The sequence below is a fragment of the Megalops cyprinoides genome, chromosome 5, assembly GCF_013368585.1.
Source record: "Megalops cyprinoides isolate fMegCyp1 chromosome 5, fMegCyp1.pri, whole genome shotgun sequence".
In the NCBI taxonomy this organism is placed as follows: domain Eukaryota; kingdom Metazoa; phylum Chordata; class Actinopteri; order Elopiformes; family Megalopidae; genus Megalops; species Megalops cyprinoides.
Genome location: NC_050587.1, coordinates 14,686,928 through 14,704,635, shown reverse-complemented (window position 1 = coordinate 14,704,635; position 17,708 = coordinate 14,686,928). Strand labels below are relative to the sequence as shown.

At 44.5% G+C, this 17,708-nt stretch overlaps 1 protein-coding gene across 1 annotated transcript; it reads right to left on the bottom strand.

Annotated features, from left to right (window-relative positions):
- Positions 1-2,666: 2,666 nt before the first annotated feature.
- wdr41 (WD repeat domain 41) lies at positions 2,667-17,157 on the bottom strand. The gene is made up of 14 exons (XM_036528147.1): positions 16,970-17,157; positions 16,432-16,517; positions 14,020-14,135; positions 12,240-12,288; positions 11,001-11,129; positions 10,368-10,430; positions 7,836-7,947; positions 7,664-7,726; positions 7,437-7,544; positions 6,870-7,054; positions 6,387-6,508; positions 5,733-5,818; positions 4,293-4,426; positions 2,667-3,275 (listed from the first exon to the last, which is right to left on the bottom strand). The coding sequence occupies exons 2-14, from the start codon at positions 16,477-16,479 to the stop codon at positions 3,135-3,137; spliced, it is 1,356 nt and encodes a 451-aa protein (XP_036384040.1). The 5' UTR covers positions 16,480-16,517; positions 16,970-17,157; the 3' UTR covers positions 2,667-3,134.
- Between the last annotated feature and the right edge of the window lie 551 nt (positions 17,158-17,708).

Sequence of the window (17,708 nt, the reverse complement as noted above, 5' to 3'; positions counted from 1 at the left end):
AGAGACTAAAAACAGGGCTAGATAGGTCTCCACTATCAGAGTCTGTAGATGTGTTTTAGTTTGATTTACACATTCGGGCACCATGGTATCCTACTGTTGTTACCATGATGGTGTCACCAAAGTCAAATCCCTTGGCCTACAGTCAAACACAACTGCCCAGTGTCTCGGCACCTGCCCACATTAGAGCCCTGATGAAATCCTTGAATCTGTACAGTATGAGGATTTGTCCATTTTATTTCTGCCTGTTCTGTGATATGTTGTGGGTGCTCAGGAGAAGTGCTCCAGACACCTTGCTGGCTACTGGTTTGATATATTTCATTTAATTTCCCACATTACTTTTTGTCTTTAAACAGCTGTTTTTCCTTCGACGGTCCATTTCAAGAAGCTGTTGCTAGATGTGCTGGTAATTTGCACCTTTGATAAAGCAAATTCATTGGCCAGTGTCTCCACCCAGTGGCAGACATAGGTAAAACATGTTACGGGTGAGCTGTAGTCTTGCAATAAGTGCTAGTGGGTAGAGGCATCTGTGGGTATATATACATTGTTATGAAAGGTTGTCCTTTTTGTTGTTTTGTGGAATACCAGCTGGTTGAATGGGAGACTCCCTGCTGAGCTTTGAGACTGCAGTGTTTAATTATTTGGTACCCAGTACCAGTTTTTCGTTTCATTTATCAGTTTGTGGCTATTTTAACTTGTTTCTTCATGCACAAAGACAAAAATGAACCATGTAGCAAACTTTTTTGTACATTCCATCCTTTTGTGTAGAAAAATTTCAAAATTTAATGTATGTACTGTGGCTTAATATGGAATTGGAAATGGCTGAAACACTTTTCCACATTGTTTTAAAGGACAAGTCATGTGTTCATTATGTCATACATACTTGTATAGGCAAGTTCATCATTTTCTCGTGTGAATGGGCTAGTGTTGTAAGTACCGAACACAGGGACATGGATTGATTCGGTAGTCACGGATGAGTGATTGAAGACAGCTTTTGGGATGTTGTAGCTGCAGTTCTTCAGTCTGTCAGTTGTAAAAATGTTCTGTGGTCTGTGTGAACGTATTTGACAACACAGACTTGACCTATTTTTTTGACCAAAAGCACAGTGCCCTGCATTAGTTGCCTTACAAGCTCTCGCTCCTCTCTCAACAGGGTGAATTGAATTTACAAGCAGTGAAACTAAGTGACAATAAGCCATAGTATCCCTTACCCTGGAAGGTAAACAGTCTAACAGATAGTTTAAGTCAGGCAGGTATAGGCCTACTCATATTGTCACTGGAGTTTTTTGTTTGTTATCATTTTATCAGTTCTGAAAATCAGAATAAGTTCTACCCTTCAAGACAGTAATCTGAACTATGTTTAATGGAGGTAACTGAACTTGTTCATCGAAAGTAAATTGTGAGATGAGTTACACAAATCAGTACTTGGATATTGTCAGGTCTTTTGAGAGTTTGGCTTGATTTTTTTTCCTAAGGCCAAATAGAACTGTGACACTCAAGGGATAGCTGTCACAGTCTCAGACAGTTTCAGCGATCCTTTAGTCTATTCTGATTTTCAGCTGATAGGCAGTATAACTAGGTTCACTTGAAGTTGTTTCTAAAACATTTCTTATTCTGTAAGTGTTAACGTGTAGTCATGGTCATTGTCCTTAAACAATCAGTGCAATCAGTGCACCGTTTGTCTTTAATGTGAACTGTGGGCATCCAGACCAGGTGGCTGGAGGTCGCACTTCACTGGAAAGGCAAGCACATATTTAACTAAAGCCATGGACATACGCTGTAGAGGTGTTATGATGAAACACATTTTACTCAGTGAGGAATGTCAGTGGACTCCTGAAATGGGTTTGAACTGCAGAAGCTCTTGGTGTGTATGGAAAAGCGCCACACCACAGGCTTTATGATTCTTAAATTCAGTTGGGCCAGATTGTCAACATTAGGCCGGGACGCAATTAACGCCCACAGTAGCTACCTTTACATTTGAGACGCCTGGAGCATTGAACAAATGCAGAACTCACTTTATATATTTTTCAAGTGGTCCAATACTTATGTAGATCTCTTCTGGGAGTAGACTGAGTTCAAGAGACGAGTTGCAAAGCCATTTTCGACTGTTTTCTGTGAGCAGCCTGCGAAAAGGCTGGGGTATGTGAGATATCCATGCACAGTAATGGGAATACTTCAACATTAGCTGGTTTTAACAGGTGATACTGTGGAAATTTTGTTTTACAATGAATTACAATGTTGGATAAAGGCAACATGTGCCAACTCCTTTACCTTCTGAGTTTTTGTATAATTTACTAGCTGCACAACCAACAGAAATTCCCAGGCAGAATTGTATATAAGCTCTATTTTTAAAAAGAATCACCTTTATTGCTGACAAAATAATGGCATCATACGATTCATATGGTTTGTGTATTTTTGAAGGACTTTGTGTTTAGTTGTATAAAACAAACATGCATCGAAATCATGTTGGTGCAAATCAAGTGTCACATTCCCTTTCATGATTGTGCTTTTTTTAAAATATTATTTCAATACTCCTGTTTAAAGAATTTTGGATGTCTCATTTTTGTTATTTTTTTGGTCACTACTACTTTTAAAATGTATTTGTGAAACACAATAAAAGAAACTTACAAAAAAGTGCTCATCGAACTACAGTGCAGTCTTTATCCAATGCTTTAATTTTATACGAATAAATCAAAAGCAACAATGTCAACTGCCATTTTTAAAATAGGCACCCACTCATGAGACTCAGATGCACCATACACCACTGACACAAGCACAGACTTTCAGTTTTAAAATACTGTTGAAACAACATTAGTGCATCAGATTAAAATCAAACTTAAAAAATCTGTTCTGGACGTTAGAATTCCAACGTTCCAGGATTTCGTGTTTTAAAAACCTGGCATGCAATTCACAAATGCTACATTAAAATTTGTCAGAAAACATCAGCAATGTCAGACAGGTAAACTGAGAAAGTGGCAGCAAGCTTTGATCAGCATCTCACAACACTTCTGTTGATGATATTACACCCTCCCAAAAGAAAAACAATAAAAACAGTATTTAAAATACTACACGCCGTACCAATAAATAAGGCCTAAAATCAAGGCTGTGGAAATGACGGAGGTACGCCGATGGGCAGGTCACAGGCCCTGGTTCTGCTCCAGCTTGTGGAACAGGGCCAGGCTCCGGGCTCTGGACTCTCTCTCTCCGTTCTTCCACACGATGACGAGGTGGTCCGCAGAGCACGTCACCAGCCCCGCGTCCCCGAAGTTCACAAACATCTGAAGGGAAGGCAGCACAAGTCCCCACCGCAAACACTTCACATGAGAATCGTCACCACAAAAGCCGCTCAGGCAATGACTCATAAACTTATACAGGGAGATGACTGAAGTACCCATCTGATGTATTTATGCAAGTAAGCATTTCTTTTTCAATGTTTATATGTTCTACAAAAATGACTGTCAGATACCTAATGACAACACAGAATATCATTTTCATGAAGAAACAGAATTCCTTATCTTACCTCCAGTCATTATTCTGAACTGAAAATGAGTACTCTCTCTAAGCAGACAGCCTTAACTGGCCTAATTTACAGTGCATATAGCATGCACTCATTCCAAATACATCTAAATGGAATTACAAAGCATAACAAGTTGGACTAATGCCCCCTAGACATGCTTCCCAACTATGGACTTAGCTGCCGGTTCATCATATTTCATTTATAATAAAAACTGAGCACCTGAGAAAGTCACAAGTGAAATAAGCCAGCTGCAACCATTTTAGAAAGAAAAAGAGTGCAGAGTCAAACATGAACGTCGGGGAGCTGATAAAATCTGAAATTCTGGCAAAGGAAGCCTCTCCTGGCAATCCTTGCTATCACCCTGTGTATAAACTACAGATTAGAATGAGACAGTCTGTCTACCATAAGGACTTATGCTTAACATATCATCCCACTGGCCAAGAGGACTCCTGGTGGTTTTACATTTAGGTTTTGCTGGTGGTTTTACATTTAGGTATCCTCAGAAGTTTTCTGAAAGAAAACATTTTTTGAAGCAATAAACTTGAATACATAGTTTTTGGGTTTTGCTGTCATAATTACCACACTGATCACTACCATACGCACAGCACAGAGGACTTACGGCCGCGCAGTTTCCCAGAGCATTCTGAAATACTGGCTATTGTGCAGAGCACTAAAAATAAACGGTGGGACCCGGGCTGGAGGCCATGCCGGGGCAGACTCACGGCGCGAGGGGTGACGTGAGGTGGACTCAGTCACGCACGACCGCGGCTCGGCATACCTGCACGGCTCCCGAGTGTCCGATGAGGTCCCCCGTCAGCTCCAGGGTGCGCAGCCCCGGGACTTCCGGAACCTTCTTCGCCTGCTGGCTGGCGTGCTTACTCGCCCTCCCAAAAGTCCACATCCCGAAAAAGCCTTGCAGGAAGGGAGAGAGAGAGAGACAAACCATGACCTCAGGAAGCTTTAAACCCTCAACCTGAGACCCATCTGATGTTAAAAAAATACAGAATCACAAATGCTTACAAGCACACATACTCTTCAATAATAGATACAACTGAGGATAACAGTGGCCTGGTCAGGCCTGAAAATGTGGCTTTATACTTCAAACTGTCAATCTGAAACAGCTGATCTGAGAGAATTCCCAAACCACTAACAGGACCAAGCCCAGAACATGTAATATCATTCTAATGCATTCCAAAACATTTATCTTAGAAATAATAAACTTGAGGTAAAAATGAAAAGAAAAATGACATTTTCCCAACATAAATCACAATGGCGGGAGACGAAAAACTCCTCTCTGCAAATGTGGTTCATTGCAGTATACACTCTGGCAGAAATGGGGGTTGCCCTGTGACATATGAAAAGACCTCAATCACATGACATTACCCTTCCTTACAGTTACTTCCTTACAGTCTTCTGATGGATGAACAAGGGGGGGGGGGGGGGGGGGGGGAGGGGGCTCACCACCAGTGAAGTGGGGGATGAATTAGCCTGAGCAGAATGTAAATCACAGCCCAAATCAATCTCAAAGAGCCCAATTGCACTTCAAAGGCAGCCCTCATCTGGGAAACATTACTCCTGGTGACGTCCCCCCCCCACACCCCCCACACCCGCCTGGCTCCGCTGAGACCCAGACGGGGCCCGAGAATCATCTCCCCTCTCTCGTGAAACCAAGGCGCTCGCCTGGCCGCGAAGGCGTTTCATTAGAAACGTGTTAGCGGAGCGCGGATCAACGGCAGGCCGCTCGGGTCAGCCCGCAGTCCTTTTGATTGACCAAGGGGGCACCTGGGCCGTGTTAGCGGGGCGCAGTCAGCGGGGGGGATGAGGGGCTGAGCACGGGTTTCGCCGAAAGGCTTCTGAAGGCGCTGCGCACGTGAAGGAAGCGTACGAAATCCCGCTTCCACAGGGCCACGCAAACAAAGACCTGCCCTCCATCGTTTTTGAAGTAGCAGAAGATATGTGTGGGGGTTTTCCTGGGAGCGGACGCAGTGAAATGTGTAAGATATCCACTGGGGGGAAAGGATAAAGCTTGGCCTGTAATGCACGCTGGAACGCCTGTCAGTTCAAAGGAAGACCGAGCGATCTCTGCATCGCTGCTGCGTGGACAGTGAGGTCGCTGGGGATTGGAGAGTCATAGGTTCGCGAAGCGCGCGACGCCCTGCCGAGCTGACTCCACGGGGCGGGTCGAGGTGTCGGGACGCTACAGCGCGAGCGCGCTCACCTGCGGAGGCAGGCTCTGCAGGTAAGGGGAGGTCCTGGAGTTCCCACATCCTCACGCTGCCGTCGGCAGAGCAGGACATCAGCTGGCTGCAGGGGGGGACACAGGACACTGCTACAACACACCACTGCTTTGGCCTTACGCTCTCGCACAACACACCACTGCTTTGGCCTTACGCTCTCACACAACACACCACTGCTTTGGCCTTACGCTCTCACACAACACACCACTGCTTTGGCCTTATGCTTTGAAACACACTATGCTTTGGCCTTATGCTCTCATACAACAACCCAGGCTTTGGCCTTACACTCTCACACACATCACAATTTAGGCCTTATGTTCTAACATAACAAACTACTGTATGCTTTGGTCTCATGTTCTCACACAACAAACTATGCTATGGCCTTACACTTTCAAACACATGCAGTGCACTAGTGTGTGCTATCACGTTAGTGGCATCTTCTCCTGGAAAACTGCCTGATGAGCCCCCTCTCCTGCCCCCAACAACAATGCAACACCCAGCACCAGAACTAAGCCAGCTTCTGTGGGAAAGAGTGGAAAAGGCCAGCGCTGCGTGACAGTGGCTTTGCGCTGGAGCGCACTGCTGTGCCTCAGACTGTCACAATTCCAGCTGTGGAGGCGCAAGGAAATGCAAACCCCTCAGGAAGAAGCATGGTGTGCAGGACGCTGGAGTCGTGGGCGGCCTTCCTGTAGGCGACCACGCTCCTCGAGGACACGTTGTACAGGTACAACCCGCTTCCAACAGCAGCGACGATGCACTGAAACGAATTACATTAAAAAACCAATCTGTACCAACTAAACATAAAAGCTTAACTAACAGGAGACTATCTCTTACTGTCTTCACCCGCGTGTGTGAGGAACCCCTTCCTCTCTGAGTCTAGACTAGCGTGTGTGAGGAACCCCTTCCCCTCTGAGTCTCCGCCCGCGTGTGTGAGGAACCCCTTCCCCTCCGAGTCTCCACCCGTGTGTGTGAGGAACCCCTTCCCCTCTGAGTCTCCACCCGCGTGTGTGAGGAACCCCTTCCCCTCTGAGTCTCCGCCCGCGTGTGTGAGGAACCCCTTCTCCTCTGAGTCTCCGCCCATGTGTGTGAGGAACCCCTTCCCCCCTGCGGTGCGCTACCTCTCCGTCCGAGGCCAGGTGCTGGACGGACATCTCGCTCTGCTTCTGGGAGCCCAGCTTGATCTCTGTCTGGCCGTCGGGGTGCGGCTCGTCCCACAGAATGCGTTCGTAGGCCCGGATGGTCCAGTCCAGGGAGTCCCACACAATCAGCTCCCCAACGTGGGAGCCGCTGGCAAACATCTGGTCTGAGGGGCGACACGGGAGGCCACTGAGTATCAGACGCTCCACCATCACCCAAAGACTCACATCTGAGTCATCAGTTAGCTGCAGTGACTCAAGTGTGAGAGATCAGCCATAAGTGTAAGCATTAAAACTTTTGAACACTCTACAGGCCAGCGGTTAGGGAAGACTCCACATGGGAGGAGCCAGGGTGCACTGAGTGAAAACACCCCTTTGGGGAAAAAAAAATGTGTTGTTGCATACATACCAAACAGCAATAATTTAGCCTGACATGAAACAAGTTTAATTTCTTACATGCGCATAAACTTAACTCTCATTCACACATTCATTGTGAGGAATCCTATAATTTATTTTCTGGTGCAAACTGCAGGTCTGACTCAGACTCACCGCTGACGGTGATGAGAGCTCGGATGCTGTCGTGATGGTCCGTCAGCCTGCGAATCTCTGCGATGGATGTGTCCATTTTGGATGACGTCACGCACAGTCTGTAAATCACTGCGAAGAAGAGAGAAGAGGGAATGCCCCATACCTGAGAAGAGTTCACCTAATCGGGCTCTTTTGGTTCAAGGAATTTGACAGATATGTGCGTGGCATGTTATAAGCCTGAAACCTACCGATGTCTTTGTCCACAGCAGCTGCTATGCAGTTCTTGGGCAGCTCGACCATGGCAGTATTTCCTGGGTCACAGAAAACGGGCTTTGCGTGAGAGACACGCCAGGGCTGCCAGAGCGGTACACTGTAATCGCGGGCCCCTGTGACTTTGTGAGCGAAACCGGACGGCGGTACCTGCGTCGCTGTGGTGATCCGTCTTACACAGGAGGTGGAAGTCCCTGTTCCACACACACAGCTCGTTCCCTCCAGATATCCACAAGTCAAGGCGGTCCAACACAAGGAGGCACTGGGGGAGAGGAGGGTACAGGCAGGCTACAGTGAGCACACGCTCTCTCAGTTTGACTTACATCCTGCTCGGTGTGACTGTTGACACTTCACTGAGAAGATTCAGGAGCAATGTCACAGAGGGACACCACAACACAAGCCAATAAACACGGGCCAATGATGCAGGAGGAGCTCATGTCTACAGCAACCCCACGTGACTCGAACTCGTTTGACTGAAGGCAAACCATAGGGCTTCTATCTTCTCAAGTAATCCTCCACTTGTTTAAATGTAAATTCTCCACATCTCCATTATATCACAGAAGCATGCATGTACTACAAACTGAAGTTAACACAAACACTAAACAATAATACATTTGAAAGAGCATATATGTGTCAGTACATATATGTGATGCATTTGTGTGTGTGTGTTCTTTCCTGAGCATTAATATAATCTGTCTGTTTCCCTGGCTCGTCTTCTTGCTGGGATGGGCAAAGTTGCAAAGAGACAGTGGGAGAGCGGTAACCCACATATAGAGCTCATTTATTTCATCTGGAGACAAAATATTCGGCGGCTCAGAGGGGAGAAATACAGCCCTGGCTCTTGGCAGCGGTAGGCCAGGCACCCTGCAGGCTCCTCAGACAGCTCATTTATCTCGGCAGTCATCTCGTCCCGGGCCCCCGAAAACACGCAGAACCATACGGCACAGGGAACCAATGCCCAGAGCCGGCTCATAACCCGTGTTTGCAGTCCCTAACCGAAACCAACGCACCGAAGAGGAAGATCCGCACGGCGGTCGTAACGGTCGCCCGGTTAAACCATCCAACTGTCCAAAAGTCCCTCTGGTTCTGCTGTGCTGTGCATGTGTTGGCAACCTATAAGCCCTTCTGTAGGAAGGTACAGCAGGGTTTGCACCAGCTCACTGAAGCAGTCAGTGAGGAAGTTAACAGATGACCTTAGACTGCGTTAGAGTACAGAATGTCTCGCTTTCGCGTGGACCTCAAAGGCTTGTGTTGTGCATGAGCATTCCTCACCCTAACCCTAACCGTCTTGAAAGGTCCACTAACCCTAACCGTAACCCTGACCCTCCTGGAAGGTCCAGTAACTCTAACCCTAACCCTCCTGGAAGATCCACTAACCCTAAGCCTAACACTAACCCTCCCAGCAGGTCCATTACGCCTACAGAATGGAGCAGTTGGGAAGGACGGACGCCCAAGATCAATCTAGGTCGTTGCTGAACACAAGGAGATAGAACCCACAGCAAAGTCAACCCAATTAGCCAATGGATTTTTCATGCCTACGTGCATTTCCTTTAACAAGTACACTGCCATAATTAAAGTACTGAAGCGAACATGGTACAGTGGGGAATTGTCTTTGTGCCATCATTTTAATGAAACTTTGTAATTGCCAACTTGAGGCTAAAGGGAGCTCATTCTTTTCTGTGTTTAATTGCGAGCGGAGGTATTTAAAATCAGACAGCAGACAGTGTCGAGACAGGCACGCCCGTTTCTCTCCTGAAGATCCACTGTGCTCGCTCTGTGCGAGGAGCTCGTATAAAAAGAGACGCACGTCATGAGTATCGCTGTGTTATGTTCGCAACAGACACATGAGAACTCAGCTGTACACAGAACAGGCCACGCCAGGATACAATTTCCCTGACTTAGCAGGAAATAAAAAAGATGTGGTTTTGGACGTGGGCCCAGACTGGGTCAAACGCGTAGCCCGTGCTCTGATCACAAATCGCAAACTCATTGATCAGGGCAGGGACCCTCTGGTGTGAATCCAAGTGCCCTTCAGCAGGCAAAAGAGACGACGGCACCCGTGCCAGGGGGGTAATGTGTGATTAGCAGGCAGGTCAAGGTTTTCATTGAATCCCTGCCCAGTGACGGTTACACTCTTTCAACCTTCAGCCAAAGTACAGAATGTGTTGAGTCGGGAGAGCCAAGCCAGTTAACATACACTTAAAGCAACAACACACTAACTGTATTCTTTTAATTCACTGACAGTTTGCCATTGCTTGAAGAGAGATACTATGTAAAATTTAAGACATGTATTTATCTAAAATATATACAAAATGTTTTCAAGAATAAAAAGTTAAGTTACTGTGCCAGAAATGTGTTGCGTATTCAACACTTGTTGTGGTCAAATGAACACCAAAATGCATTCGACAGCTGTAATACAGCACCTACTAAATCTTTTTCAAATGAGACATTTTAAACGCTTATACACATCCTTGGTCACTATGTCGATGTTTTCACCTGATTTTGTTTCACTGCGTAACAATTAGTTTCCTTTTCCTTATTTTGTTGTTTTCTTCATCTTTGTTGAGGTAACAGTTCACACGGCAACAATTCCTACCTCATCGACCCGAGCCTTGACATTCATTTCTCCTTCCCTCAATTTTATTTCAGGAAAGTAAAGGGATCGAGCATTGAGCTACTTGCCTTGGCAGAGGACTGAAGGTCAGAGACAGTCTGTACCCGATTCCCCGTCTCTGGGTCCCACAGCTGCAGAAGGGCATTCAGGAAAACAAAAACACTAGGCTCCACCTCGGGAGACGAGACACTGCCCGCTACATCACCGCTGCATGGGCATGCTGGGTAACACCAAAGGGAAAAGAGACTGTGCTAAAAGTCTGAGAGGGTCTGAGCCACATTTTACATTACATTGCATTACTGGAATTCTAGCAGACGTTCTCATCCAGAGCGACTTAACATGGGTTACAATTTTTACATGCTATCCAGTTATACAGCTGGATATTTACAATTCTGGGTCAAGTACCTTGCAGGTGCAGAAGTGTCCCAGGAATCAGACCAGCAACCTTTCAGTTACAAACCCTGCTCCTTACCGCTACGCCGCACTGCCACCCCTGTGCTACACATTTAACAGCAGTGGAGACTAACAGCACATGCCTCGACGTGAACCACCAGTGCAAAGCAGAACAATCATTTAAGCTCACGAAGTATTTGAAAATGCAGTAAAGGGAAATGCAGACAGCACAGCCTCATGAGTGCAAAAGCATAGACGTTACTCGAAGCAGGCCGCGTTGGATTGCGGGCTGTTTGAGAAGAGGATACGCTGAGGGTCCTGTCAGAGGAGGCGGTGATGAGGGCGGCGTGGGCGGCGCTCCCGCCGCTCCAGCTGTAGGCCGTCATGGCGGTGACCTGCTGGGAGTGGCCGCGCAGCTCCTGCAGACGCTCCCCTGTCTGAGAGAAGAGCACAACACACCCACGATATCGTTCCACATCCCAGACAGGAGACCACCCATGTAACTTTAAACAGCACCGCCAATAACGAGCTTTGCACTTCCTCTGAAAGTCAACGCAAGGCCAAGCCTGTCCTCAGAACACAGGCCTGTCAGACATACAACTGTCATCTGTGTGATTAACAATAGACCACGTATGCACAGTAATCTGCAACCTACAATTACAGGGGACTTGGACAAACATAGTTTATATACCACTGGACCAAAGGGAGTTCCATGTTGTAGGCTGCATTGTTTGCCCATTTAAAAATATATATAAATCTCATAATTCACTGACAAGCGTATTTCTATAACCGTAATATGAAACACAGTATTACAAAACTACACAGAAACATTCCAATGTCGTTATTGTTTATGGTGCACATCTTAAAGATTCGCCTTTGCTTAATAAGGGAAATTCAACAAAATTCTGATATTGTTTTGGACATGCATGTCTAAACCAATTCTTCTCAAAAGAACGTTTTGCCAAATAAATTTCTACACTGTGAGAAAATAAGGGACAGTACTGCCACCTACTGGTGCATTTCACCTTCCCCCATTTTATCCAATCTGCTCCACATTATTATTCTAAGTACGGTTAAGAAAGGCATGCATGTATAACTGTGACAGATGCACAGTGCCAACAATACATCTACATTTGCAATGCTGTAAGATTATTCATCACACCCTGTTAAAGGTTTGGGTGAGAATTTGATTTGAGCATACAGCAATTACTATTATTTGGGGCTCTGATGAGGGTCCGCTGACTGGAGTGTTGAGTAAATAAATCTGTGCTATTTATCGGCAGGTGCCGTGTTGCGGGAGCTCTTCTTCGTTTACCTGGGGTTGGGGGCAGGGGTAGTTAAAATTGACAGTAGGAGCTATCAGCCACGGTGGTGGAGGGATGCACGGTCTGTAGGTTTTTGTTCTGCTCCGTACCCCCACGACCTGATCCAATCACCACAGTCATCGTGTTGATCGAACCAATTTATCGCCACTCCTCAGCTTGCGGGGGGGGTGGGAGTTAGCAGGTTAATGAGCGGCAGGACGCCTTCCAGGGTGAAATACTGACCTGAACGTTCCATACCAGCACCAGCCCGTCATCTCCAGCAGACGCAAACCTACGACACACACAGGAAGAAAACAGATCATTGCATGATTTACTGCATAGGGACGAGACCAAAATGCTGAGGGTTTGAATCCCACGCAGGGCATTGCTATTTTATTGCTATTCTTTCAGCAGAGCCAGCAGTCTTTTGAGCTTGTAAAATGATAGAAGCAAAGTGGCTACTTGCAAACTTACTAATGTAATGAATGTAATATAATGATGTAATGGACTAGCATTATTGCTGAGTGCACACTGGTTTGAACAGGACAGGCATGTTCAGATATTTAAATGGGGTATAAATGGAAGTGCACTTATTTGCTAAGTCCCCTGTAACTGCCAGGAGACAAATGCTTCCAGTGCATGTTGAACAGAGTGTATCTATACATTTTTAAACTTGCAGATCTAGGTAAACCCATCTTATTGAAGGCCTCAGTTCTCCTACATACACTAAAGCTCATCTATTTTCATTCCCATACTGATCTCACTGTCACCAATTTGCATAAAAAACACCAGCTCAGTGTGTCATGCACACAAAACTGCTTTATCTCAATAAACCCAGGAAGGAAACAAGGGAGCTGGCAAAAAAACCGCACTCATGAACGGTTGCCATGGCAAAATTCCTTCCTTTAGTCACTGTGAGCCATCCTCAGCTTTCATTTTCTTTACATCTTTTTAACTTCCACATTTCAGAAATATACCTACTAAGTGAAAATCCAAACAGCATAAGCCAGCTGACTCCTGTGACTGTACGACATGCACAGAAATAGCCAAAGAGAAAAAAACCGTCAGAACTTGAAAGGCATCTACAGCATGCAGCCAGCGGCCTTGTCTGGGTTTAATTGCCTCTGTGCTTGTCTCATTAGGCGACAGCGTCGCGCTGTTCAAACATCCTGCCGGCGTGTCACTCATTACCGCCGGGGAACGCCAGACTACAGGCGGCGACAGCGGTCCGGCGTCTCCCCTCTGGGTCACCCTGTCACCCCCCTCCATCAGATCAACATCCCTCACGCCACACAGTTATTTCCACATCCATTTCTGCGGCCGAATCCCACACCCACCGGAGCTGAAAATGGAGCCCGTTTGGGTTGGATGTGTCGGCCATAAGCGGGAGCGGTCTGTCCGTCGTCTTATTCCAGGGGATACCTGCACCAGGGGGCTTAGCGCCGCTGGATGACCTTTAACACCACGCGCCCTTCACGCTTGTTCCAAAACCAAGTTACAGGAAAGCCCCCCCCCCCCCTCCCCCCCAAAAAAAGAAAATGAGATAGGAACTGTCATGGAGGCTGACAAAGGATACATTTTCTGTCTTCGAAACCAATCTGAAAAATTTTCCACCGCCTGCCTTTGCCTGAGCCCTGCTAAAGATGGGAGAAGCTGACTGCTGAGCCCTCAATAACAAAGGATTACTGGGGGAGGCCAAGCGTGAAACCTGCTTCGCCACTGCACTCCAATACTGCACAGACATCGTGTTTAGTTCTCCTGTTAACTTTAAAAAGTCCTTACTATACAGCACGCCATACCCTCCTACAACCTGCTCCTAAAGATGTGAAGGCTTGCATTATTCTCCCTGTTATTTATTTTATCTCTGGCAAGGTGGACACACAAACCATCCAGAAAACAGAATTAAGCCTCTTTCACGGTCTATAAGTTTGCTTTTGGAGAAGATTTGGCACAGGCTCCGCTGTCAATCACCAGGCTGGGGGAAAGATGGCTGTCCGAGCCGGCGGAGAAGACAGCCACTTACCTGAAGTCATCAATCTGCACCAGAAATCGAACGATGTCAAAGTGTCCTTTAAGCACCTGCAGCTCCGTGTAAGAGTTTTTGGGCTGTTCCTCCCCAATGAACAGGACTGTGTTTTTCTGAAGATGTACAAAAAAAAAGAGGTTATACACTACAATACTGAAGCAGGCTGCTACAACACAGAGGCATCTCTACTGGAATACTGTGAATTGTCTATTCTCTCATGTATCACACAACAGCCTTCCCTTGTATAATCATGCAAACAAATACACACCCTCCCACACAGATATCATCTTATGGCACTAAAAAAATATGCACTTTCATGAAAGTATTATTTTTGTGATTTAAAATGTCATCTTATGACTTTATCACAGGTAGACAGTTTTTCAAATGTAAACTAATCATTACCTTTATATTGAACCATGAACCCTTCCAGTCCAATTTTACCATGTCTATTTAAAACAATTATAGGCACAACCTAAAATAACTATTAATAATTATTAATAATTAATTGTTTAAAGACCTCAGAAAGAATAGGTTAACTTTTCTGAACAAATAAAGCCTTTTTCAAAATGTTGAGTCCGGTTCCTTCTTTAATGGTTACACCGTATTAGTCATTTCATATTTTGAGTGCTGCCTCTGATGTTGTTGATCACTATTGTAACCAATGGCATTTAAAACCTGGTCAGTCTTACTGGTAACGCACTGAGTGAGGTTAGTTCCTTTCTCCCTGGTACTGTAGTTTTCTACCTCAGTGGGAGAAAGCATGTCCTCCACTGTTCCATGTTCTTTTAAAGACCCCTTGGGAATTTATTTTAGGGTCTGCTCAGGTCTCTGTTAAGCTCTTTTTTGTGTATACATTGTCTGTTGCATAATTCATAACATAGCATCTCTTTCTACAGTTACACCAAGGACAAGCAACTCTATTAGTCAAATCTGGTGATGAGAGTATATATTGTGAGAGTCTATTCTACATAAATGTCTTCCTAATACTGAGCTTGAACATCTCAGAAATTCGGATGTAGGTGAGCCTACTGGGTTTTAATAAATTATTATATTTCAGTTAGGCAGATCATGATAGTATAAGGTAAGGTTCCTAAGGTTCCTGTTTCTATATTTAATGCTGCTTAATGTAAATTAAAGATATCCAGAGTGAGAGAATTGTCTGTCATTAAAAGTGCAGAGTAACTCATGCACACAGTCAGCTCTTCTAGACTGGACTACTATAATGCTCTTTTCTGACCTCGTCAGGTACAGTCATTCATACTTTGTCTTGTCTGTAGCTGATCCAAAATTCTTCAGAACTAGACTTTTCAGAAGAATAAAAAAAGGACAAACATTACCCCAATTCAACCCCATTCACTCCTTACATGTCAATTACTTTTAAAGCATAACATTGTTTAGCCTTCAGCTGCATTTCAGATCCACTGACTCCACATCAGCCTCGCAATCTATCAAAAATACAAACCTTTTCCAAATATATGGATGTTGATGTCAATTTTGGAGCAAACACATGTTGTGCAATATTAAAATAAGGTGAAATGTTGAGAGATTAAAAAAAAACCTTCAAAAAACAGCAGCCATTAGTCATCAAAAATGCATTGCACAATTTCCATACTGCATAAAAAATGCTCTCCTCCCTCCCTTTCTCTCTCTCTCTCTCTCACACACACACACACACACACACACACACACTTCATTCAACCTGTGTCTTTCCCCAAGGTAATCAATTCTAAACAACAGACAAGCTTAAACTACAAAATCCTGACAACTCTAACCCGCTTTAGGCGAATTTCCCTTGGGTTTTTCCCTCACGTTATCCTGCCAGGCTCCAGCTAAAAGAGCCATGTCAGTAGATCACCCTGAACAGCTGCCACACAGGATTTTGACCTGATTTCTTCTTGGCCTCTGGTCATTGCTGCTTCTACTTTATTATTATTATTATTATTATTATTATTATTAACAAAACAAGCGTGATCTATGAGGTGATACTGTTTTATCAGATATATAATTAACAGAGATATAAATAATATGACACAGAGATGCTTTCCAGGACTTTAGAAAAGACTAATAAACATCAAAATTGCCTTGAATATGAAATACATGTCTACTGGACACACTTTATTTAAGATACAGTTACACTCACATTCCACTTGCCACAATCATAGCTGCAATATGCTTTTAGTGGGTCTACGCAGTCTGAAATGGTTTCTGGAGACGTCTAATTTTTCATTTTATCTAAAAGTTCATTTTATTTTAAACAAAATGTTCACCTTGTCATAGCTTCATTAACAAAGCTCTCTTGACCGAGGTACACCTGAATTACTACTAGTAGTGATAACCTATGCAGTAAGTCTACTTAATCTATATATGCAGTTAGCCAGTTAACGTACTCACAGCCAGTAATGTACTCACCTCTACTGCACCCTGAGATTCCCGACCTCCAAGAATCCATCGCAACATGTCAAGCCAGCTCTCTCGCAAGCTAATTTAGCTAGATTCTGTGGAAAAGGAATAACGAACTATATCTGCATTTAACAATAATATGATTGTTCAGCTTGCTATCTAGCCAGTTAGCTAAACAATGCTGCATGGACGCTCGTTCGATAGTTACCCATATGAAGTGACGTGATATAGAATCCACTATAGCAAAGACAATGGACATGTCTATTTCTCAGATCAGCCACAGCACTACTAAGATTGACTCAATGATTAATTGTACAGTAGATGCATCTTACTTGCTTGCCAGCAAGGCTGACAATTCAGATCGCTAACTTTTCCAAAAGAGGGTGAGCTTAGCTCCGGAAACACAAATGCTTTCACCCAGCTAGCCAGTTGGAAAAGAAGTCTACTTGAATAAACAGAAAATCTACTTGAATAAACAGAAAACATAAGTCACAGTATGATAGCTACTTTGCTAATTTGGTCTATGGTTTCCATATACATTGCCTACCTTTCGTTGAAGTACCGCAACGTAGATTCGCTTTTCATATAATTACATTGAACTGATCTACCTAAAGTAGTGTTCTTAGTGAATATTAAACAATATTGTAAGGCAAAATATGAAATACCGCTGATGTCAACATAGCTAGCAAGCTAACTAGCTTGTTACCTTACCAGGTACTACTTTGCAATCGTGGAAATTGTTTTTAGTATCGCAGACCTCATTCATGTGACTGCAACTACGGAAGCTTTGATGGACAAAGAAGTTGTCGCTGAATTTGGTTCTGCTACGGGCGGAAACGCATTAAATGATCAGTCACTGAGTTGTTTAGCAGCTCGTAATCCACCACCCTACTGGCACTCACGTGTCATTTTTTTCTTACATTATTCCCTTGTAATAATGTTGCTAATCACGATAACTTATTAGTTAATTTATAGTTTATCAATGAAGAGTAGTCTTTAATTGTCCATTTTGAAAGTGTGGGTGCTCAGTATTGGTGATTATCTCAAGGTGAACCTCACTTCTTGATTAAATCATCACCAGCTCTGTATCTCTCGATAACATAGCCCTAAATCCCTCCCAGACCACTGTGATCCTTCAGGTTAAAATGGATTATGGACTCTTACCTTTTCCCATGCCTACCTCCCAATTTGTTAGAACTTGAATCAGCAAAACAGTTAAGATGTTATCTAGAATTTTCTGTTAGTAAACTTGTTTGGTCAAGGTATTAGGTATTCACATCTGTTGG